The sequence below is a fragment of the Macaca fascicularis genome, chromosome 14, assembly GCF_037993035.2.
Source record: "Macaca fascicularis isolate 582-1 chromosome 14, T2T-MFA8v1.1".
Classification (NCBI taxonomy): domain Eukaryota; kingdom Metazoa; phylum Chordata; class Mammalia; order Primates; family Cercopithecidae; genus Macaca; species Macaca fascicularis.
Window position 1 is genome coordinate 91,750,560 of NC_088388.1, and position 24,921 is coordinate 91,775,480.

The following is a 24,921-nucleotide window of genomic DNA, read 5'->3' on the forward strand; positions in this document are numbered from 1 at the left end:
GAAGTGAAGTTACAAAGTTCACTTTGTGACTTCAAAGTTAACTACAATTTGTAACTACAAATTTGTAACTACAAATCACCCTGTGCAAATGTCTGGTTGCAAGAACTAACCAATCAGAGGCTGAAGTGAAATTACAGTTTCACCCTATGTACATATTTGATTGGTTGTGGGAGGGGACCAATCAGAGGCTGAAGTGAAGTTACAAAGTTACACCTTCTGCACATGAAGACTGGTTGCAAGAGGGGACCAATCAGAGGTACTTTTCATTTTTCATCTGGGAAGCAGTGCAAAGGGAGTAGCCTCTTAGCCTTTTGTTATTTGGGTGTGGAGAGGTGGAGTTTTCCTTTTGATTCAGTTCTAGGAACTCAGTGTGAATCAGTCTTAGGCTCCCTACCTCCAGACCCTATTCTCCTGCCTCAATAATTAGCATTAATCCATTCATGGGGGTGGAGCCCTCATGATCTAAACACTTCCCATTTGGCCTCCCATTGCTGTTGCATTGGGGATTGAGTTTCCCACACATGCCTTTTGGGAGAAACTTTCAACTCATAGCAAGAATGCTGATCTTGAGGCATTGCTATGAGACCAAACTTCTAATAATGATCTTTTTTTGATAGTTGGCCCCTTCAGACTCTGAGTTTTTTAAAGAAAACAGAGAGCTCTAAGGTTTTCTTAACTGTATTCCAAGCTCTCTATGTTCAATTAATATTAATTCCTTAGTATTTACATCTGGGTAATTATGTGAAATTATAAAAGTTAAATATACTTTTTAAATTTTTTAAAATTTGCTCAAATTTATGTGATACATGTGCAATTTTATTACATGCATAGATTGCATAGTGGTCAAATCATGGCTTTTAGGCTCTATCCATCACCCAGATAACATACATTATATCCATTAACTAATTTTTCATTATCCTACCTTTCTCATCACCCTTCTGAGTCTTCATTGTTTATCATTTCACTCTCTATATCCATGTGTACACATATTTTAGCACCACTTATGAGTGCAAACATGTGATATTTGACATTCTTTGGCTGGCTTGCTTCACTTAAGGTAATGACCTCCATCCAGTTCCATCCATGTTGCTGCAAGAGATATGATTTCATTCTTTTTATGGCTGAATGGTATTCCATTGTGTATATTTACATTTTCTTCATAGATTCATCTGTTGATTCCTTAGGTTGATTGTATAGCTTTGTTATTGTGAGTAGTGCTGCAATAAACATATGAGTGCAAGTATTTTTTGGTTTGTTTGTTTATTTATTTATTTATTGGAAGATAACCGGTAGTGGGATTGCTAGATCAAATAGTAGTTATATTTTTAGGTATTTGATAATTCTCCATACTGTTTTCTATAATGGCTATACTAATATACATTCCCTCCAATAGCATTTATGAGTTCCCTTTTCTCCACATCCTCATCAACACCGGTTATTTTTTGTCTTTTTAGTAATAGCCATTCTAACTGAGGTAAGAAAGATAATATCTTATTGTGGTTTAAATTACACTTTTCTGATTATTAATAATGTTGAGAATTTTTTCAAATACCTGTTAGCCATTTGTATATCTTCTTTTGAAAAATGTCTATTCATGTCCTTTACTCAAGTTTTAATGGGATTACTTTTTGTTATTGTTGAGTTTCTTGTATATTATGAATATTAGTCTCTTGTTTGATAAATAGTTTGCAAGCAATTTCTCCCATTCAACAAGTTGTCCATTCACTCCATTTATTACCTATTTTGCTGCACAGAAATTTTTTAGTTTGATTAAGTCTCATTTTTCTTTTTTTTTTTTTTTGTCTATGCTTTTGAGTTCTTGGTCATAAAATCTTTTCCTCAATCAATACCCAGAAGAGTTTTCTTTAGGTTTTCTTCTAGTATTTTTATAATTTCAGATTTTCCATTTAAGTCTTTACTCCATCTTGAGTTGATTTTAATACAGAGTGAGAAACAGTGGTCCAGTTTCATTCTGTATATGGCAATCCAATTTTCCCAACACCACTTATTTTGTGAAGAAGCTGTCCTTTCTCAATGTATGTTCTTGTCAACTTTGTCAAAGATCAGTTGGCTATAAATGTGTGACTTTATTTCTGGGTTCTCTACTCTGTTCCATTGATCTATGTGCCTATTTTTATACCAGTACCATGTGATTTGGGTTACTATAACCTTGTAATATAATTTGAAGTTAGATAATGTGATACTTCCAGCTTTGTTCTTTTTGCTTAGGATTGCTTTAGCTTTTGGGGATCTTTTTTGGTTCCATATGAATTTTAGGGTTTTTTCCCCCAAAAAATTAAATGTACTTAATAACTGTATAAGGGAAGGGCAAGGACCACATTGAGTACTTGTTGCATTGCAAGTGCTTGCAGCACATCTCATCTCAATTCATATTCACTCTTCTTCCCATGAGGTAGATATAAACATTTTCATTGTTTGGGTAAGAAAGCTGAAGCTCACAGAGTTTGAAATCACTTGCCCAAGGTTATTTAGCTGGGCAGCAGGGAGACTTGGTACTGAGCCTGGATCCTTCTGACTCCTATTTGCTGTCCTTCATGCTAGTTCCCTGATGTGAAATATCTAGAAACTTTTAGTGGTAGAGTCAAAAATGGTACTAAAAGCATTCAATGTGAAAATTCACATAGGACAGGCCGGGCGCGGTGGCTCAAGCCTGTAATCCCAGCACTTTGGGAGGCCGAGACGGGCGGATCACGAGGTCAGGAGATCGAGACCATCCTGGCTAACACGGTGAAACCCCGTCTCTACTAAAAATACAAAAACTTAGCCGGGCGAGGTGGCAGGCGCCTGTAGTCCCAGCTACTCGGGAGGCTGAGGCAGGAGAATGGCGTGAACCCGGGAGGCGGAGCTTGCAGTGAGCTGAGATCCGGCCACTGCACTCCAGCCTGGGTGACAGAGCGAGACTCCGTCTCAAAAAAAAAAAAAAAAAAAAAAAAAGAAAATTCACATAGGACAAAAAGCATGCAGAATATTTAAATGCAAGGACAAGAGGGATTCAGCAATGTTTGGAAGTATTTTTTATATAGGCATTCATTCTTTCAATCAGTAGTCATTTAGTGAGGGCCTACTATGTGCCACAACACTCCTAGGTGCCATGTATATGACAATGCATACAAAGGATCGAGATGAAATTCCTTTTTGTACCTTACATTCTAGAGAAGGAGTTAGACAATAGATAAGTGAACAAATACACCCACAGGATGACTTCAGACAGATAGGGATGGATGAAACTAACCCAAAGCAGGGGAGACTTTAGGTGATGTAACCAGAGAAGGGACGGATTCTCTTGGGAGGTGCCATTTGAACTGGGATCTGTTTGAAAAAGAAAGAATTAGCCATGCAGACATCTGGGTAAGGGAGGAGGAGAGGAAAAGGGTATTACCAAGGGAAAGTCAAGGGCAAAGGCTTATGGCAGAAACGAGCTTTATGTGGTCAAGGAACAGGAAGAATTTCAGGGCAGCTGGAACCTGGTAATAAATTTGCAATGCTTTGGTGAATTGAGTAGAATGTATTTGAGATATGAAGACTTCGCTTTCAGAAGAAAGAGGTTAGCAAGTGGGAGAGCTGGAAGAGCCCATAACCTAAGAGGAGAAGCACTCAGAAGGAAGTAGCAGAAATCTAAATGGTGAAGGTGCTGCAGAGCTCTTACGAGAAACATGGCATTTGAATCCCTTTAGGGTCTCCTTCAGCTAATGGGACACCACATGACATTTAATTGGATTGATCCTAAAAGAGCTCAACGGCTTAAGACAGAAAACACTGCCAGCACATCAAATTTGCACTTTTCTGAAGCAGTATCAGTGTGGGAGGGAGGAGGAGGGGGGCCCAAACTCACTGGACACTGCAAAGCAAGCTTAGCTTCTTATCTGAAGATGCCTTTCCAGTGAGTGAATGAGACAGAATAGAAATAAAGTGTGAAAATGGGGAAACCATCCCTGTGCACGTTCACATATTGTGGTTACATGGTGGAGTAATTTTACAGAAATAGTGAAAGATAAAATTTAAAAAGGAGTCCTGTGTCTTTGTTTTTAAGAATAAGGATTCTGGAGTCAGACAACTTGAGTTTCAAATCTCTTCTCACCTACTCATTGCAAAACCTTAGGCAAGTTACATGGGTTTGCTAAGATTTAATCTCCTCAACTACAAAATGGGGATAAGAATAGTATTTAGCAACTTATAGTAATTTAGAATTGTTATGAAGATTCAGTGAAATTTTGCATGTAAAGGGCTCAGCATACTGCCTGCCACATAGGGAATAGTCAGACAATTTAATTAGTTGTTAACTATGTCAGGGAAAAGCTGTGAGTTTTTAGAAACATGTGATTATGTGAGAAAGAAAAAAAAAAATCATAAAGCAGTTCTGAGTGTTTTTGAGCAGGGACTTACCTAATTGGAGCTAAGCATTGTATGAATGAATCTAAGTCACTGCTCCTAGCTGGGCCTTACTTTCCTCACCTGCAAAACATCGGATGCAGAGCCAACGTAATAATTGCTCTCACTCGTGTGGGTTCAGCCTTGACAATCTACCATTTGGGAAGTTAATCACAGCTACCTGGCATTCAGTTGCGAACTGAAAGTAGGGTCATCAACCATCTTAGTTTCCTCGATATGGAGGGATTTATTGGGAAGTAGGACTGAAACTTTTTATGCCCAAACCAGAACAGTCTTGGGCAAACCGGGGTGGTTGGTCTCCCTACAAATGTGTTCTGAGAGGAGGACAAGGGAATGGGGAGGAAGAGCTATTTAAATGGTATCCTGGCTGAGCGCAGTGGCTCACGCCTGTAATCCTAGCACTTTAGGAGGCTGAGGTGCGCGGATCACCTGAGGTCAGGAGTTTGAGACCAGCCTGGCCAACATGGCAAAACCCCATCTCTACTAAAAATACAAAAGTTAGCCAGGCTTGGTAGGACATGCCTGTAATCCCAACTACTTGGGAGGCTAAGGCAGGAGAATCTCTTGAACCCAGGAGGCAGAGGTTGCAGTGAGCTGAGATCATGCCATTGTATTCCAGTCTGAGCGACAGAGCAAGACTCGGTCTCAAAAAAAAAAAAAAAAAATGGTATCTGACTGGCATTCTCCAGCATTTCCTGCCTCTTTCATTGTGAGGGTTATTTACTTGCTTCTAATGTGGTCTTGGTCCCTTTATTCTGAGGGTGACAGGAATGGAGTGGGGACTTTTCCCATTGTTGCCCACAATGCTGTTTCATAATGTATGAAGACACTTCCACATTGACAGTTAAGAGAACTGACTGATTGCATGCCCCTAAGGGAAAGGATATTTCTTTTCTTCCATTTCCACTAATATGTAAAACAAAATTCCAGGGTTTTCCCTAAGGTCTCCTGAGGTAACTTGGGGTTGGGACCAGGGTCCTTCTTCCTTGTGTGATTTTCCTTTCCCATCAGAATATGGTAAAAGCTACTCCTTGTCTACCTGGAAAACTTCTACTCATCCCAACCCAAGAGATCCCTTCCTGGGAAGCCTTTTCTTGCACCCCTAGCTGTTAAGGCTTCACCCCTCTGTCCCCCATGTTAACTTTTTGCATAATTTCACCCAATCCTCTAACCACATGCCTCTATTTATTCAATTCCCATTCCCCCTTATTCTCAGCATCCGTTGAAAGTCAACCACCCCAGTGCCAAGCCAGTGGTGGGGCTGGCATTGTAGTGCACATGATATTTGAAAAACTAAGCCTCAAATGGCCCATGAGACTGTGGAATGCAGCTTCAGTTTGTTAATGCAGAAACCTTCCAAAAACTTTCTTTTTCATGGAAAACATGAAATCCATTAATACAATTTCAAACCTTAGTTGAACTAGCTAGTCCCAGATTTTCTAGTGCCAAGGCATTAATGTGATTCAAAAGAATTAAAATTACAGCAAAATTAAATAATCTTGTTGAGTGGATGCTAAACCAGGCACCAATTCCATGACATGTAGCATCGACATGTACAAGTACTAATTATCCACTAATTACAACCACAGTAGCATTGAGCTGGTTTTCCCTAAGAATGAAGGACTGACACAGAGCTGTGAATGGTTTAAAAATCCACTGTCAGGCTCAATGCACAGCCATTTGTTCAGAAGATACTGAATTTTTCGGAGTGCAAACAAAGAAGATGAAAATGTCTTTTAATCTGGGTGTCATGTTCATTTGACTAGTTGGTTTTTAAATGGGTACCTCTTGCGTACCTACTCATTGCAAACCCTTAGTACCAAAGAAAGACTGCTAAATGGCTGAAAATGTAGAAGAAACATTTTGCACCTATTCTCCTGGGACCATTGCTGAACTGCATGGGTGGGATGGAGATCAATCTTGGGATGAAAAGTAAAAGTGAAAGGAAAGAAAGTCCCGGGACCCTGGACGTGAGTGCCCAGCAGACCCACCGCCAGTTGCAGCTCTTAATTTTAAATTTGCCATGGGGTGTGCACATTTCAGGTCTTCCACCACTGTTCTTGTTTCTGAAATAGGAGGAAAATCTGAACAACCTTCTTCCACTTCTACCAAGGGAACCAGTAAAGCAAGCAAATACTGTAATTACAGTATACCAACCAGTTCAGGGCACAAATTTAGGAGTCAAACAGATCTAGCTACTTAGTGATGTAACACTCAACAAGTGATATGTAGTTATATTTATCTTGTGGATAAATATGGAATAAACAAGCTAGATATAGATGCTTATGGCAGTCTTTGACGCTTACTGCCTCTCCCCACACCCCCATACTAGCCCTGATCGCATAGAGCCAGTATTTGCAGCTCTCTGATTCTTCCTGACTCTTTCAATGATTCTCTCATTTGATTTGCATTTCTTTTTCTTTTCTGAACAAGAAACTAAAATGCCACCTAGCTTACTGTTTCTATGACATGGCTGATATATGCCTTTAGCACATTCCTTGCTAGATTCTTTGTAGAGTTTTGGAATGATTAATTCATTAGACTCCAACCAGTGAGTGCGATCCTACAGGGTGCTTTGTCTTATCCTCCATCTTGGTATTTATCGTGGGGTGCTTGGTGGACCTAGAGAAATCAGAGACTGGCTATTTTTTGCAACCTCTTCTTTCCTTTTTAAAAATGTTTTTTGAGAAATGAAACATGGGCTGAGCCCTCTCTGATAGGCTATCAATCCCTACTTATATGTGACAGATTCTTGGATAAATAACATAATTTAGTTAAACAAAAAGTAAATACAAAAGAGAAATAAAATACGTATTAAAAAGAATCAAGATAAACTCATTAGCACTGGCAATCTGCCATTTCCCTCCATTAACCTCAATTAACCAAACAGACTGCAGACTCTGACATGACACAAAAAACATGGCTTTTTATGAACCTGTAACATTTTATGTTAAAAACCCATAGCAGTAATCATCACAGCACATAATTTGTTCTGAATTTGGAAACTTTTCCCCAAAATTTTTACAAGCCATAATATAAATGCTAAATGAATATTCCCATATGTATAGACCATTACCTGCTTTGGATGGTAGCACTTGTGTGTGTGTGCACACACTTACGGACACATTTCATTATTATATATTTATTTGATTGTGTTTACTATATATTATATATTTAATTATGTATTATTATTATTACAGTTTATTTAGTCAATAGACCAATATTTATTGATGCCCTTCATATGCCAGGCCCTGTGCTAAGCACAAAAGATACAATGATTAGCCTGGGCTCTTAAAAGGTATTCCTTTAATGAATATTATATGAATAAAAATATGGTTGCCCTGGAAAAGCCACAGTCTATTGACAGAAAAAAAATGTAAACAGAATACAAAATAATATAAAGGAATTGTTTATGAAGTCCTCTGCTAAAGAGCAGAGGGAAAATACAAGGCTTCTTCCCTGACTTATACAGCATTTCTTCCAAGGAGTTATAGAGCAGTTATAAATAATACTAATCTCTCCTTTGTTTCCACTTATGTTTATATGGGAAAAATACTGTATGTTCCCCTTAGTGATGAAGAGATTATTTGCTCCTCCATAAAATGATTGCTATGTTACAGAGGAAGAAACTGAGGTGCACATTTTTAAAGACTTGCCCAAAGTTGTATTGGTAAATGATTAAGCACAAATTGTATCATTCTTATAAGAGATGGTACTTCCTCCCTGAGAACAGAAAGACAGTGAAATGCCACTGATTCAGACTCTGAGGAGCACACTATAGCAGTTGAAAATGTGTATTTCTAGAATATTTCAGGAAGCACACATTTACTGCTCTCAAATAAACACATAAGGTTAATGCTACTATTAGCATAGTGTTGCCAAACAAAAGACCTGCTAGGACGGATTCTAATGAATAGTTACATAGGCTGTTTGCAATTACAACATCAAAATGGTGGTTGTGAAAGTTGAAGTGCTCTGCAAATGGTTTATCTTGAGTACAATAAATATTCCCCTGAGACCTCTTCATCCTGTTAATTTACCTAGGTGGTGCAAAGGTAAACTTCAACCAGCTATGGAACTGTTACATATTCTCAGACAAGTGAAATGAAAACCAATGAGGTTTTACAATGTAAATATAAATTTAAGACAAAAGGAAAACTTTGAATTAAGTGAAAATTAACTGGAAAATGTGTGTGTGTTTTTTAATAAAAAGCATTATCAGTCTTCTAACAGCATTCAAACTTTCCATATGAGTTATATTTTTTCTAGATTTTAAAAATTGAGTTTCAAAATATCACCTCTACCTAAGGGGTCTTGTATAAATTATAGAGCAAAGATGATCTTAAAGGATTGCATGCCTACAAAGCACACATGCATTTTCAAGACTTTGTACATTCTCTGAGTAGTTTGTACTTTATCCATCCTCCTGATTTTATCTGTCAGATGAAAACAGCTGTAGAAACAAATCATTTGCAGTGACATGATTTCTAAGGGAAGTGCAATGGCTGTTTTCACACTTCAAGTGTGTCAGGAATTACAGAACTTTAGAGTGTTCATCTGAACAAAAAGAAACTTCAACTTTTAGTTGCCTGGTTATTAAATTTTCAGACATTTTAGGAGTTGAATAATCCAGATACAATAAGGTTTTCGTTTTTAATATAGGCTAGAAATAGCACCCCAGGGCTATTAGGGTTTTTAATAAAAATAAAATATAATACACTGCTTTTTGTAGATACTGTGTCTCTTTTTAAATCACATCTAAGTACAAGCCATCGTGCCAAGCACCTCAGCTTTATTGTTTCTAACGAAGACTATGAAGAACCTAGTACTGTCCCCATTTCAGAGATAATAAGACTGCCATCAGAGAAGTTATGTAAGTTTCCTTGTCCATACAGGTAAAAAAAAAAAAAAAAAAAAATAGCAGAGCCAAGTTTTAGACCCAAGTTTACCATTTTTGTTAAGCTTCTGTCCCACTAACCTTTTTTTTTTTTTTTTTTTTTTTTTTTTTTTTTTTTTTTTTTTTTTGAGACAGAGTCTCGCTCTGTCGCCCAGGCTGGAGTGCAGTGGCCAGATCTCGGCTCACTTCATGCTCCGCCTCCCGGGTTCCCGCCATTCTCCTGCCTCAGCCTCCCGAGTAGCTGGGACTACAGGCGCCCGCCACCTCGCCCGGCTAGTTTTTTGTATTTTTTAGTAGAAACCGGGTTTCACTGTGTTAGCCAGGATGGTCTCGATCTCCTGACCTCGTGATCCACCCGTCTCGGCCTCCCAAAGTGCCTGTCCCATTAATCTTAAATGGAGATTGGACATTTTGACTTTTCACAACTTCTCTGTCAGATTCTTATTAAACATTAAAGGCCCGGTACAAATACAGCTCATTCCTTTATCTTTTCTAATTGTACAATTCAGCATAAATCTTTCCTCCTTAAGGACACTCAAAGTTGTCTAGGGTGTGTGTTAGATCTTGCTTTGTACTGTAGTGATTCTCCTACGTGTCTACCTCTCTCACTGGATTGTTAGTTTGATGAAAGAAAATATAGAGACTTATTGTTGTATCTTTTTTGTCTTTTGCCTTGTGTCCAAATGTGTTTTTGTGGGGAAGAGAAAGCATCTGTATAGAGGAGGTGTTCCCCCTCTGCTAGGGAGATCTGGGTGGCCAGATGGGGCCAGGCAGTGTGTAACGCTATAGGCAGTAAAAGAAAGTATGCCTGAATGAAGAAGTGAAATTAGAGCTAATGGAAGCCAGTATAGTAAGGGAAGACAGGACTTCCTGTCTTCCTTGCTAGGCATGCCTAGCATGCCTCCGATCTAAAGTCAAAATAGGCTGGGCAAAGTGACTCACACGTGGAATCCCAGCACTTTGGGAGACCTTGAGGCCAGGAATTTGAGACCGGTCTGGGCAACATAGTGAGACCACATCTCTACCAAAAAAAAAAAAAAAAAAAATTAACTAGCTGGGGATGATGATGCACCCGTAGTCTCAGCTACTTGGGAGGCTGAGTGGGGAGTATTGCCTGAGCCCAGGAGTTTCAGCCTGCAGAGCTATGATCGTGCCACTGCACTCAGCCTGGGTGACACAGCGAGACCCTCTCTAAAAATTAATTAATTAATAAATAAGTAAAGTCCAAACAAATATGGTAACCACATAGTTTAGTCCTTTGGCGGAAGGATTCAGACCAGAACATCATAGAATTTAGATGATGGCATACAGGAGGCTGTTCCTGGTGCCTCTATTTTATTGTCCTTTAAATTATTTTATTTCATAATGTTGAGTGTTGTTGATGTTAGAAAAACTAGCTATTTAGATAAGCCAATGAAAGTAATTCCTATAACCCCATCATCCAGAAGATAACAACTAGATATACAGTGATTCTTCCCCCTAGCTGAATGTTAGAATCACCTAGGAGAATTTTTTAAAAATCCCTATGCTTAGGCTTCACCCATGCTAAATAATTCATAACCTCTGGGTGTGGGACTCTGACGTGAGTATTTTTTAAAACTCCCCAGGTGATTACAGGGCACAGCCAAGTTTGAAAACCAAAAATGATCTAGAGTCAGTCATCTTAAAATTCTTGTGCATACATTATCTAGGTTTAGGGGGAGCCTACAAGTCTGCGTTTCTAACCAGCTCCCAGGTAGCACTCATGATGCTAATGCATGCTATGCTTCAAGTAGCAAAAGTGTATATTATCCTCTCAATAAAATGTAACCATGCATGGACAAAGGGATTTTTTAAATCAGTAAGTCTTTGAACAGGTTACTTATACTGTGAGCCTCAGGTTCCTTATCTGTCAGATGACAGAGTTTGTATTAAATGTTTTAGAATTTTTGGTGCCCAAATGTTTAGATGGGAAGGAAACAAAGTTAAACCACTGAACACATATGATACTCCAGGCACTGTTCTTAGAGCTGATAATAAGAATATTATTATTTGGGCATGTAGTATGTGCCAGGAACCATGCTAAGCATTTTAATTATTTAATTTAATAAGCTTCATTATAGATGAGGAAGCTAAGTAACCTGCCCAAGGATATGCAGCTGCCTAGTGGTAGAACTGGGATGGGAAGCCAGGCAGTCTGATGCCAGAGCCTGAGTACTGCTAGCCAGTATACTACAATGCTTCCTGGGCTAGATAATCTCTAGGATCCATCTACATAGTGGAATTTAGATTGCCAGTCACTTATGCTTCTTTATTTTGATTATCCAATATTCAGAATTATGAAAAAAATCTTGGCAGAAAGCGAAAGGGGGAGAAGTGCGCCATATTGCACATCTGAGCATGCACATCAGTGGTATGTAAATAGCACCTAAAGATGGCATCGTTTCATACGACATCCTTCATATTGGTTTACCATCTGTGGCTTAATTTCTCTGAAGAAATCCAATATGGCATTCAAGGTTTAACTTAATAGCCTGGAGACTTCTTCAGGTCCATAAATGCATCCTCATCTAGGCAACATTGGAAGGCAGAACCAGAGGGCTCTGTGCAATTGGGAGGGCGAGCCATGGAGACTGGTGATGAGGAGAGGAATTGATGGAAGAACAGATGGGAGTGGGAAGTATCCAGGTATTCTGGTAAAATTAGGCATGTACACAGCATCTCTGGTTCTAACTGTATGAGTGTGTGCACATGCATGCATGCATGTGTGCATGACGATGGCAAGACCACTGGGTACAGGAGAGGATCATACAGAGGAGGAGGACTTTGGAAGTATTGTCTACCATACAACATCATCTTCACTACTCCTTCCCTCGTTGGCCCCACCTTACCTTTCACTCTGCTGACAAGTGGACTTGACTCAGATGCTTCTAATCAATCTAATATAGCAGTAGAGTTAGGAAGCAGGACTTGCCTGAACCTTAGAACCCTCCCTCCAGGCTGTGGGCAACTCCATCGGTCAACTAGGCCTAAAGGGAAGTTGCCAGGTCTGTGCAAGCCTCCACAGTTTTCCTCTGCAAGATGGCTTGTTCCCTTTGCTACCTGTAGCGGTTACAGAATCCTGAATCCAGACGGAAAAGTATTTCTGGCAGAAAAATACTGCCTGGGATTTCCCTGCTGCTAAGGCAGAATTCAGAAATGCCATCCATTGGCTTGCAAAGAAAGAAATGGAATGTGTCTATTACAGAAAACCAACAGCCATAAACCATGTTTGACCCACAGCATCTTCATACTTTGGTTTAAAATGTACCCTCACTTTTACAGTTTTAAAGCTTCTATTAGCTTCTTGGAAATCTCTATTTATAAAGAGAAGTCCAACTTGCAGGCTTAAGCTCCATGGGTGATTTCCCCTGTCAACTTTTCTTAAGAAAATTTAATAGCAGCACCACGTGCTCAATTGAGCAACTCCAAGTCTTTACACCTGATGAAACAACCCTTACTTAAGAAGCATGTCTCGTGGGGGCAGTTTCCAGAATCCTTTTTTTAACCCCCTTATAATTGATGTTGTAGCTCTTGTATATATATTTTTTTCTTTCTGGTATTTTTTCTTCTCAGATAAATATCATCCAGTCTGAGAATACATAGTACTTAGTTGTTTATTTTTTTATTATTATTATTATTTTTTTTGAGACGGAGTCTCGCTCTGTCACCCAGGCTGGAGTACAGTGGCCGGATCTCAGCTCACTGCAAGCTCTGTCTCCCAGGTTTATGCCATTCTCCTGCCTCAGCCTCCCGAGTAGCTGGGACTACAGGCGCCCGCCACCTCGCCCGGCTAGTTTTTTTGTATTTTGTAGTAGAGACGGGGTTTCACCGTGTTAGCCAGGATGGTCTCGATCTCCTGACCTCGTGATCCGCCCGTCTCGGCCTCCCAAAGTGCTGGGATTACAGGCTTGAGCCACCCCGCCCGGCCTAGTTGTTTATTTTTTAAGGAAATGTGATACAATCTTCACTCCAACTTTAATTTTTCCTCTACTCCTGAAAGTTGAATTCACTATGCATGCATTTCATTTCTCTCCAAATTGAGTGCATAGCCTGATGTCCATATGTAAATACTGCAGGGAATATTTTAATGCTCCTTAATGGACTGAAGGGAAAGAGGTGGAAATAGGGGTTCTAGAAATCAGAATCTTATAGAAGACCTCATAGATGTGGGAATAACCAGTGTGCGTACTTTCCTGTTTAAAAGCACATACTTATAGTTAACTGATATTTTTACTTTCCTCCTTTTGAGAAATGTGCATATGGATGTTTAATTTCATGTCATTTTTGTGGATAAATAAAAACTAGAACACAGCATGTATTGTTCCTGATTGGGTGACCCACCCAGGTCCTGCACTGCTGGGCTCAGGACCATTGAGAAGAACGTGTGCTCGGGGAATAAAGCAGGGAAGGAAGAAGACTAATGATCTTCTTGTAATATTCCTTATATTACTGTACATTCTTCACACTGAAAAGATGCATAGGACATTCCTAGATGAGGAAACTGAGGCCTAGAGAAGGAATCTTATTCCCTGTGATCTTATGACCAGTTACTGACAGAGCTGATTCTAGTACCCAGATCTCCTGGCCCCTAGACAGATGACTTTGCCAATGCCCCACATCTTCTGCTAGGGAGATAAAAGGGAAACACTGAAGAAGCTCCAGAGTTAGTTTTGTTTTTGGTCTAAGGGGTTTCATTTTTTTAAAGGCCAAGTCCTCTCTCTGTCACCCAGGCTGGAGTGCAGTGACGTACGTAATCATAGCTCAATGTAACCTCAAATTCCTGGGCTCAAGCCATCCTCCCACTTCAGCCTCCTAAGTAGCTGGAACTATAGGTGCCTGTCTAATTATTATTATTAAAGAGACAGGGTCTTACCATGTTACCCAGGCTGGTCTTATACTCCTGGCCTCAAGCAATCCTCCTGCCTTGGCCTGTCAAAGCATGGGGACACCACACCTGGCCAAGAGTTCCTGGGTTTGAATTGTGGTATAGTCATTGGTGACCTCAGGCAAGTTTATTTAACTGTTTCCTCCTACAAATGGAATCAAAATAATTCCAATTTCTCTGAAATTTCAGAGTTAGAGGAAAAATTAAAGTTGTAGTAAAGGCATGTATTAGGTTTGCTTTTTTAAAAAACGACTATGTGATGTATATTGTTAGACTATATGATATCTGACTATTGTGATATAAAATGAGATTATGTATATGAACTGCTTAATGTAGTGCTTGGCACATATTCAGTACTCAATAAATATTGGATACAACTATATTATTATTTTCCTATTTTTCTCCCTAAATTAGGTAGAAATCAGGATGGGAGAGAACAATGGAATGGCCACAAATCCTTTGTGCGTAAGATTAAACATTAAAAATATTTAATTGGCAGCTGAAAATCTTTTTTTAAAGGCTATCAGGAATTGCTCTAATGACCTCCAAAAACAGGAAAACATTAAAGTTATTCAAAGGATGGAGGAGAGCATTCAGACAGCTTTAACACCCATGCATTGGAACCATTATGGCCACTCTGTGTAATAAAATGACATTGAGAGTTCTGGAAGACTACACCCACATCACCTTCATTCAGATAAATTTTGCTTGGTACCTACAATGTGCCAGTTTCTGTGTTAAACACCAGGAATACAACATAAATAAGATTTATTCACCACCTTTTTCCTTGTTTCCTATTAGGGAAGACTGACTCTTTGGCAAATAATTAGAGCAAAATGTTGTGTGCTGCAAAAGTAGTATTTTATTCAAAAAATTGAGGAGGCATTGATCTAGGTTGTGGGGTTAGTTGTGTTTAAAGACCCAAAGCCTTTGCCTTCTGCTACTGTAGTCTAGATGGAGATTCAGATGATAAATGAATTAATTACATGCAATATGCCAGGTAAGGAAAGGTCCAAGAGGGTTTCACATAGAAAGTAACAACTCAACTGTCTGGAAGGATAGTGAACGGTTTACCAGATAGCTGGGTACAGACTTGAAGAAGTGAGAAACATAGGAAATGGGATGTGAAAAACATAGAGGAAAGAATTAATTGTCGCTCACAGAGCTGATAATTCTAGTTGTACTTTTAAAACACCAAACCCAGCTTCCCGCAGTCTTGCAGAATTATGCTGAAACAGCTAAGACCCGCACTGCTTCAAGTAGCACTTGAAAACGTGAATGTCATGGCAGCAGATTACACAGCTGCGACCCAAGACACCCACAGGCAGAAAAATCAGGGAAAAGGTATCATCCTTAAAAGTATCACTTCTCTGACCACAACTGCTTAGAACATTTTGAGTTCTCTTTCAAACAGGCAGCCACATTTTCATGCTCAGGCTGTTTCTCAGAGAGAGAGGTCATTAGATTCTTCCGTCTCCATAACAAAAAATCAAAAGCAACCATTTTTAAGTAATTGCACAGTTCCAGCCATATGTCTCCCCGGCCCCCTTATTGAGTATCATTCACTTAGGACTGGCGTACTTCCCCTCCTAAATTGGAGGTTTGCATATGTAATTATATCAAATGATATGTTTGTTTATATCTCCAAACCACATTCAAATGCTTGCCTATGATTTATCTTTGAAATTCAATTTCATCATGTCAGTCCCCAATTTACTGTGCCCAGTGTGTCTACAGTTACATGTGTAATGCACACACACCTCTGTTGTATCGATTACAGAATGGGGTTGCCTTCCCCAGTGATGAGTCAGAGTGGTTGAGGAGGGAGGTTGCTCTGTTTTGTCTTGTTCTCTATTCTCTCTATTTTGTCTTGTTCTCTATTGTCTTGTTGTCTTATTCTCTATTTGTTCCAAATGCATTCAGCAACAACAAAGTTATTACAAATGAAGAGGCAGCATTGGTCATTTTAACTAATTCCTCTGGGCCAGGAAGGATGGCTCACTGCATTTTTTTCTGACTGTAAAAAATGGCAGTGCTGCTGAGGTACCGTAGCTCATCATAAGAAGGTACTTTGAGCAGTAGGAAAGCTTTTACACCTTAGTGGTTTAGCTGACCCTGGCTTGATAACGAGATTTATTTTATCAAGATTTTGATAACAAGATGTATTTATTTATTTTCAACTGCAAATAACTACCAGTTGTTGCTGTAACTGTAAAATTTCAATGTTTCCATGTTCCAGATTCCTATGGACAAGCCCAATCAACTCTATTCATTTCAACCCTTCTTCATGCCTGAGGCCTAAACTAACTAACCCATTCATTCATTCATTCATTCATTCATTTAAATATTTTTAAGAGCCTACCTTTTCCAAATATAAAAGACTTATTAAAACCTTAAAGGCAGAGTTTATGATTTTCTAGTGATTTTTCTAATAGCTTTATTAGTATATAATTTGCATGCAGTAAACTTCACCCATTTAAAGGATACAATTTAATTGTTTTCAGAATATTTACAGAATTGTGCAACCATCACCATAGTCTGTAATTTTAGAGCATGTTTATCCCTTCAAAAAGAAACCTTGTACCGATTAGCAGACACTCCCTATCCCCATACCACCTCATCTGATTTCCTACCGATTTCCACTTTTAACTTACATTTTATTTCTTGCCTTTTATTTCATATCTGTGAAAATAAAGGTGGTAGAAGCCAAGAGAACTGTAACCAGCGGAGGCTTTCCTGTGTCTTTTTACTCCAGAAACAGAAACTGCTTGTCTTCCTCACAGCTCCAAGTTCACTGTTGTGTATGTTGTTTCAGACTTTTCAGGAAGCCTGTCTCTCTCTGTGGGCTGATCAATAGGTGAGAAACACATCCAGGTGAAGGTATGAAGGTGAAGGGGACCCTGCCGCTCTCCCAGTTACATGTGGGCATTGTGAAAACAAGTGAATGTCCTAAAGAATTGCCCTAAGAATCATCAGGAGAGGAAGCTGACCTCCCTCTTCCCTGTGCACAGCCACACCACCGTGGGCTGTGGGCTGTGGCCATGTGACCCTGGGCAAGGAGCACCTGTGATGATAGTGAGTCCCCAGGGGAACAGAGGGCAAAGGGGCCCTGGTCTTTTGTGGTTGAAAGAGCAGCAGGGTGAAGGCCAACAGCCCTTTGACTCATTTATAGCCTCAATATAACAAACATGTCTCATTCCTATTGTGGGCTCTAATAGAGGAACCCCCACACAGGAGAGGGGAGGCCCCATGAAAGCTTCCCCTGACTTGTGAGAAGAGAGTTACTCCCCACTTTGAAAGAGCCTCTGTGACATATGACCTTGTCCAATAGAATGGCCCAGAAATGAAGGTGTCAGATGTGTGTGTTAGACATCCACATCAATGTGACTCAGAGCACTGTGCTGCCCTTTATTCGTCTCCTCACCTCCCCTGAGCAGACACTCACAGGCTATCTTCATCACCCCACCCCACACCCACACACACTGAGCCCAATGTTCTGATTGAGATTCTAGAGCAGCTCAGTCTATTTCGTTCTTGGGCAAGTCTGGTCAGAAGAAGTAAGGTCAATAAAAAGTCACAGTGAGATTCAGTGAAAGATAGTGGAATTGGATAGCACCTTTCTCTTAAAATAAGAGGACCATCACGGACCTCATCCCAAGAGATTCTGATAGAGTAAATGAGGGATGGAGCAGGGAGACAAAATCCATGTTTTTGATGTTTCCCTGGTGATTCTGATGGTCAGCTAAGGAAGGAAAGTCACTGATCCTCCTTGACCTTCCTGGTGGCAGTCTTTCCTCCTTAATCTCTAACAGTAGCTCTTCACATCCAAGAGTGCCTAGCATTGCTCATTCACACAGAGGAACTCTGCAAACTTTATGAGTACACATGTCACACAAACTTTTCCCACCACAAATACACCCTCCACACACAAAACAATACCCTCTTAAACAAACACATTCCAAGTCTGTAGCAAAACTGAAGAATAAAATACAGTGGATCTCTTCCAGAGCAACTTTTCATTAACTAAGCGTTAAAGAGTTCCTATTCTTTGTTCTAGGTGAGGAACTAGGTAGGTATCAGTTTCCGAATCAAAAGACAGGCCCTTCTCATGAAGTAACTCTGTCAATTTGTCTAGCGGGGAAATACAGACATGTGAACAAAGGATTCTAGTATAAGGCAGAGATCAATAATGGAGAGCACCGGTTACATGAGGGCAGAGCAGATGGCCACCTAGCCCTGTTAAACAGGGTCGGCAACGGCTAACATCTGAGCTAAAATTTAAAAATCTAGCTCAGTGTAGAAATGTACAGCTTGGGTGAATATAATTAATAATAGTTTATTGTACACTTCAAGTTTGCTAATAAATTTCAAATGTCCTCACCACAAAAAAATGATAAGTATTGTAGGTGATGGATGTGTTAATTGACTTGATTTAATTATTTCACGTGGTATGCTTGAATCGTAAGTTCATTTTCTACCATATATATTTTTTTTCATATATTTCAATATATCTATATTTTCAATAAAAAAGATAAAGAAAAAAAATCTGTGGGGCACATTCCAGAATGAATTCATGGAAAGTCAGATCATTTGTGCACTGGAAACACAGGTTTTCCTCCTGTGGGGAGTGTGGAGGTGGAGAGGAGGGGCTAGCTTGTAAACAGCCGTGTTACTCTGAGTGGGATATTATTTTGAAGGCCGTGGGGAGCCATTTAATTTCCTGTGGTCTCTTCTTGGCTTTCTCTAAAATCTGTGTGCTCCCACCCACCACTTCTATATAAGACAGAAGCTTGAGGTCAAGAGTTCTTTCACAGCCCCTGGAAATACCTTTCCACATTGCACCTACCTCACCAGCACTGGGACAGGCTTTTCATATGATTTTTCTCTGTTCCTCCATTGTCCATCAGCATACACCAGGAAAACAGCCCACCCCATATTCTCTTTAGGGACATCATGGAATCAAGAAATGGAAAATAAATTTGACCTCCTAATTGCCATTTGACAAAAGGAATAATAAAACCTGCAAAAGACAAATTGGTGCAATAAGCTGAGAGGCCTTGAAGGTTTTGTCTTCTCATTTTCTTTTCTTTGTCTTTATACTCAAAGGGGTGATTCACTTATGAGAAACACCATTGGAAGAAAAGATAGATATTTTTCATATGGAACTTATTTTGTATAAAGATTCAAACACATAAAACAAAATGATAAAATTACAGTATGAGATCTTTGGTGTGTAAGTTATTAAATCTGAAATAATTATGTGTATAAGTAGCAATTACAGAAATAACCTTCTTTGTCAAGTATAGCAAAAATTATATGTGCATATAAAAGTTAAGTAAGAAAGTACTGTTTCATAGCCTGAATCTAATCAGCATAAACAACCTATTAATTGTTCAGGAACTCTAAAATCTTTAATGAGGTTTCTACCGTAGAATTTCAGTCATATGCAAATGAATCATTGGAACTCTTCATTATCAGAAAAACAGAAGTTCTTTAGTGAGTTTTTACCTCCCCAAAGTAATTACAGTATGCCAACTGTGGTAGATAGGCTGAAACAATTTTTCAGGTTTTCTTTGTAAATTTTACTTTCTTTTAAGAATGATTCTTGAGACCCTTCTGATTGTCATGGGGGATTGGAAAGTTACAGTTCCACACCACTTTTGCTTTTACTTTAACTGGACTTGTTTCCCCACACTCAGTAAGCTGTTTGCCCCAGATATTTAAAAGTCAAATATTCTCATTTCTACACAGGTCTGATTACAACAACTTCAAGGAAATTGGATCGAGAACAGCAGGCAGAACATTTTCTGGAGGTAAGCGCATAGAGGGAACTGGAATTCATTAAAACTGACTTTCACTAAACTTCTTTAACCTTCAACATGAACTACACCTTCAATATATTTGAACAGTGGATATCAAAGTGAAGATATTTCTCTTGGGCTGCTATGTTCTGAATTTAGGGATTTCTAGTGTGTTCTTCTCAAGATGCTGCTGTGTGCTGAGCCAGGGTGGTAGAGCAGCCTTTGCCTTTTGCTGAAGACAATGGTGTATCATCATCTCTGCCTTGACTTCAGGCCCTCGTGTCAGTAATCGGAAAAGAAAGTTCAGGAGCAGAGCCCTGTGAGCCACTGGGGCCACAGATGTAAAAAGAGAAAGAGTGTAAGTGCACCATTTATGAGGAAGCTTTGCTTTCCTCTTTTCTTTTCTTGGGGAAAGAACTGAGAGAAAGCCGCTGGTTGAGTCACTGCCAGAGATGACTATTGCTGAAACCATAAAATGGACTCCTTTAATTCATTAAGACAGAAACTGCAGCAAAATAAACTCTAAAAGCGTTATTTCTGGAGAGAGAATAAAAAGCTATGAGATGAGAAAATAAATACGAAAGAGCTTTGCAGAACGTTCTTTCTTTAAGTATCGAGTGTCTTTATTGGGACGCTTGAAGCCTGGGTAGTTTGTATGACACCGTGATTTAATTGTGACGGTGTGATATGAAACAGATGACAATGCTTAGGAACTCAAGGCTTTGTTAAGGTTTTATAATGTGTCTACACTTCTAAAATAATCTTTTATTTCCTAAGAATCACTTTCTGGAATCCACCACCCCTCCTAACATACATACAAACACACATATACACACACACACACACACACATACACATGCACATGCACACAAACACACACTTCAAATCTTATGATAGAATCTCTTCTGGTCTCCTACTTTAAATTAGCTCACCAGTCATGATTTATTTAAAGAACACTGGACTAGGAATCAGGCTACCTGGGTCTTGAAGCTGCCCTGCTGTGAATAGCTTGAAGTTATTTAATTGCCTTGAACCTTAGTTTCCCCTACTATGAAATTTGGCAAACAATTACAATCCCTTATACCTCAAAAGATCACTCTTAGAATCAAACCTTCTATTTTGTATCAAAGTATTTTTAAAACTCTTAAAGCATTGCATATAATAAAGGATTATTATTATTATTATCGTCATCATCATGCAACACTATGATAATCCTTTTAAAACATTACTATCATCTCATAAAGATAAAAGGCTCCAGGCTGCCAAAAAAAATAATTATAGTAATTCTTTTTTCAAAATCCTATTAACAGACTGCAGTACCTACCTGGACCAGAACTTAAGTACATTTGCCAGAAAAATAAGACCTTATATTATATTCGTGGGGTTCTTTCCTTTCCAGAAGACAGTCCAGGACACCTGGAGAGGCTGTGTTCTTAGATAGTTGAACCCATTACTTCTCAGAAGGAAGCAGGAAGGGTGTCTCATTAATCTGAGGAGTCTGGCTGAGATCACTTACTGCCCAGTCCCTTGCAAGGTGGTCTCTGTCATCAGGAGGTTTGTGGTGCAGTGTGACTGTCACAGGATGGAACTATAGTAGAGCAAAGAGGAAGAATATTTTGCAAGCATTTGAATTCACTCCCCAAAAGAACCCTGAATGGATCCTTTACAGACTTACATAAATACTGAGTAAGGTTTTAGTACCTTGGACTAACACAGATTGGGATCTAGAATATCATTGATCAGTACAAGTTGAGTACCCCTTATCCAAAATGCTTGGGATGGGGTGGGGAGTATGAAGGAAAGTTAATAAGTTAGTACAAACATATGGTGTGATACAACACATAAGACTCAGTATTAAATAGATCATTCGGGTGACTAGAGTTTATAATAATCTATTGCATATTTCAAAATAGCTAGAAGAGAAGAATTAAAATGGTTCTAGCATAAAGCAGTAACAAATGTTTAAGATGATAGATAACCCAAGTACACTGATTTGATCTTCACAAGTACACGAATGTATTAAATTATCGCATGTACCCTGAAACTATATACATCTATTATGCATTGTTATAAAAAATAATTTTAAAATGCTTGGGATTTGAAATGTTTGGTATTTTGGAATGTTTTCAGTATTCTTAGTTGAACATCCCTAATTCAAAACTCCAAAATTCAAAATGTTCCATTCAACATTTTCTTTGAGCATCATGTTGGCCCTCAAGAACTTTCAGATTTTTGAGCATTTTGGAATTTGGGTTTTCACATTAGGGCTATTCAACTTGTACCTGGTATCATCTGCACAGGGAAGTAGGATAGCATAGCAATGAACAACTTTATAGGGCTGTTGGGAGATTAAAATATAAAATACATGTAAAACATCCAGTCCAGTATCTGGTGCTAAGCAGGTGCTTAGTAAAGTGTGGTTATCATTGTTGATTGTTGTGGTTTTAAGTATTATCACATGATGACATAATATTAGAAGCTTTCTAAAGATTTAACAGCACCACTCCACTCCAGGAAAGATAGAAGCTCCAGATCACTGAAATGCAGAAGGAGCCCTAGGTAGCAAGCCCTGTACTCACTCCATGTACCAGGGACTGCCCTAAGTCCTGGGGACACAAAGTGAGCAGGAAGGATGGGGAGGCACATGGAAATGAATAAGTGCTGTAACTTCAGAAAGAAGCTCTCTGAAGCCACTAAAAGAAGGTTCCATGATAGTGCCTGAAAGTTGGGGGGGGAGGTGACAGGCAACATTCAGTAGACTAGTTAGGAGGGCTTGTTTGATGTGGCATTTGATGACATGATGTTAAGATTCTGTTCAAGAAATAGAATCAAGACCACTGTGATGAAGAGTGTAAAGGCAGGGTGGGGATGGGAGGGCAGGGGTTATAGGAAAGCGGGTTGGAAAGGCAAACAGAGGGGACTGTGGTAAGGATTTTGAATTTTTCCTGAATGCAATGGAAAGCCTTTAAGCAGGGGTGACATGATGTGACTGCCATCATAAGTGATGACTGACTGCCTTGCTGGGCAGAGACAGGCTTGGGGTGGGGGTCAAGGATGACCAGTGGCAGCAGGGAAATGTGGAAAGCTTTTATAGAGATCCAGGTGAGAGATGATGGTGGTTTGAATGAGGGTGAGGGCAGTGGGTCAAGTAGGTCTAACACAAATCCTATCATGATTTCAGCTAGCAACAGCACACTGGCTTTTCTGTGGTCTTTAGAGTGAAGACATTTAAAACCACAGGTCATCAGAAACATACCAACTTGCCCTCCAGCAACCTCGTTGCCCTACCCAGCTCCCAGGCTGGTCCCACACACAGTTTCATTTAGTAAATCTACTAAGGCTTTCAGAAACCAGTTCAATTTCAATCTCAATCTCTCTCTCCCTCTGTCCTCTCTCTCCTTTTCTCTGTCTTATGCACACTGTCTTACTCTCACTCTCTAAAATTGTACAATTTTGGCCACATTTTTTCTTCTATATGACATTGCTGCAGCAGTTTGAACAACATTTCTTTTTTTTTTTTTCCTAAATAGACCATAGAAGGAATGTTACTTTAACTTAGTCCTGCAAAAAATAAGTGAAATGATATCACTGAGAATGTAGAATAGAGTTGTCTGTTAGACACAAAATTTTGAAACTGCTGATATAGTTTGTGGCTTGTAAGGCCTAGGTGTGGGTAATTAACCTCCTGGAGAGCGTTTAATTGCCCAGATAACCTTATGCTCCTCTTAAACTCATATTAACCTTCTGGCTCTATTTCATATCTGTCCTTCCCAATAAAATAAAATCGACTCTTCTTGAAAGGACCCATTTAGAAGCTGACCTGGCAGGTACACTGCTGAATAGATAACCAGGAGGACATTAATGATTTGTTGGTAGTTTGCTATCCCCGTGGTAGAAGGCACTTTACTTGTATACTGCTGACACTCCATCTCTACATTGGTTTAAGATATTTAGGTTGATGGTGTATGGGCTGCAAGGGTTTTTCAGTCTGTAGAGCATTTGCCTAAAATCTGTTACTATAAAAGGAGGGTTGTCATTATCAGAATCCAAAGACTTGCTAAAGCAACAAGAGCAGCAAAGAACTGTAGGCAAATTCACAAGTACAGCTTATACTTCTTCAGTGAATTCTAAGTGTTAACTCTTGCCTGGTTTGGAAGTCTGTTATGTGAAAATATTGGCTTGATCTTCTCTTCCTACCATAAAATGCAAAAATAAAGAATTTTTAGCTCATTTGTTCAAAGTCATATACCTTCCTTGATATCCAGTTATGATTATAGTGGAGATAGAAGACTAATTCCAGCATACAGATGCCGAGAGTTGATAACGGACACGTAAATGAAACAGTGAATTAACGTTTTAGTTTGTTGGTTGTGACTTTAGCCCTGATTACTTCATTATCAGAGAAGGCAGCTGTGAAATAGGAAATAAATGCACTAACTCTTTCTTATTATATAATCACTTGTATGGATTGTGGGGTTTTTTCTGTTGTTTTGGGTGGGTGTTTTGGATTTTCTTTCCTTTTTTTTTTTTTTTTTACCTATGAGATGTTTAAGCTCCCTGTGGGCATGCAACTTGATTTATCAAGACAGTGAATTAAGATAGTGTGGGAAAGCTCAAATGTTAAATTCAGGTGTGCCTGTAATTGTATTTTGGTACTGTTCACAGAGCTTAGATGGGCTATTGAACTACTCTGGATCCCCTTTCTCTCATCTGTAAAGTGGGGATAACAATTCCTGCCATAGGGTTGGTATAAAGAGTAGATTAAATGACAGGTGAAGCATGCTCAGGACACCGTTTGTTAGACAGTACGTATTCCATGAATGGTAGCCATTGTCGGCACAGAATGTCTTACTCATCTCTGTATTCAAGCATCTGTTTGGCACCCAGGAAACAAGGAACGCTCAATA

At 39.2% G+C, this 24,921-nt stretch overlaps 1 protein-coding gene across 9 annotated transcripts in view; it reads left to right on the top strand.

The window, feature by feature from the left end:
• FAT3 (FAT atypical cadherin 3) overlaps positions 1–24,921 on the top strand; it is a 687,971-nt gene that overhangs the window by 469,611 nt on the left and 193,439 nt on the right. For all 9 annotated transcript variants that reach the window (XM_015435598.4, XM_015435601.4, XM_015435600.4 and 6 more), the window contains exon 4: positions 19,965–20,026. In XM_015435598.4, the coding sequence (XP_015291084.3) occupies positions 19,965–20,026 (62 nt within the window). The remainder of the gene's footprint in view (positions 1–19,964; positions 20,027–24,921) is intronic.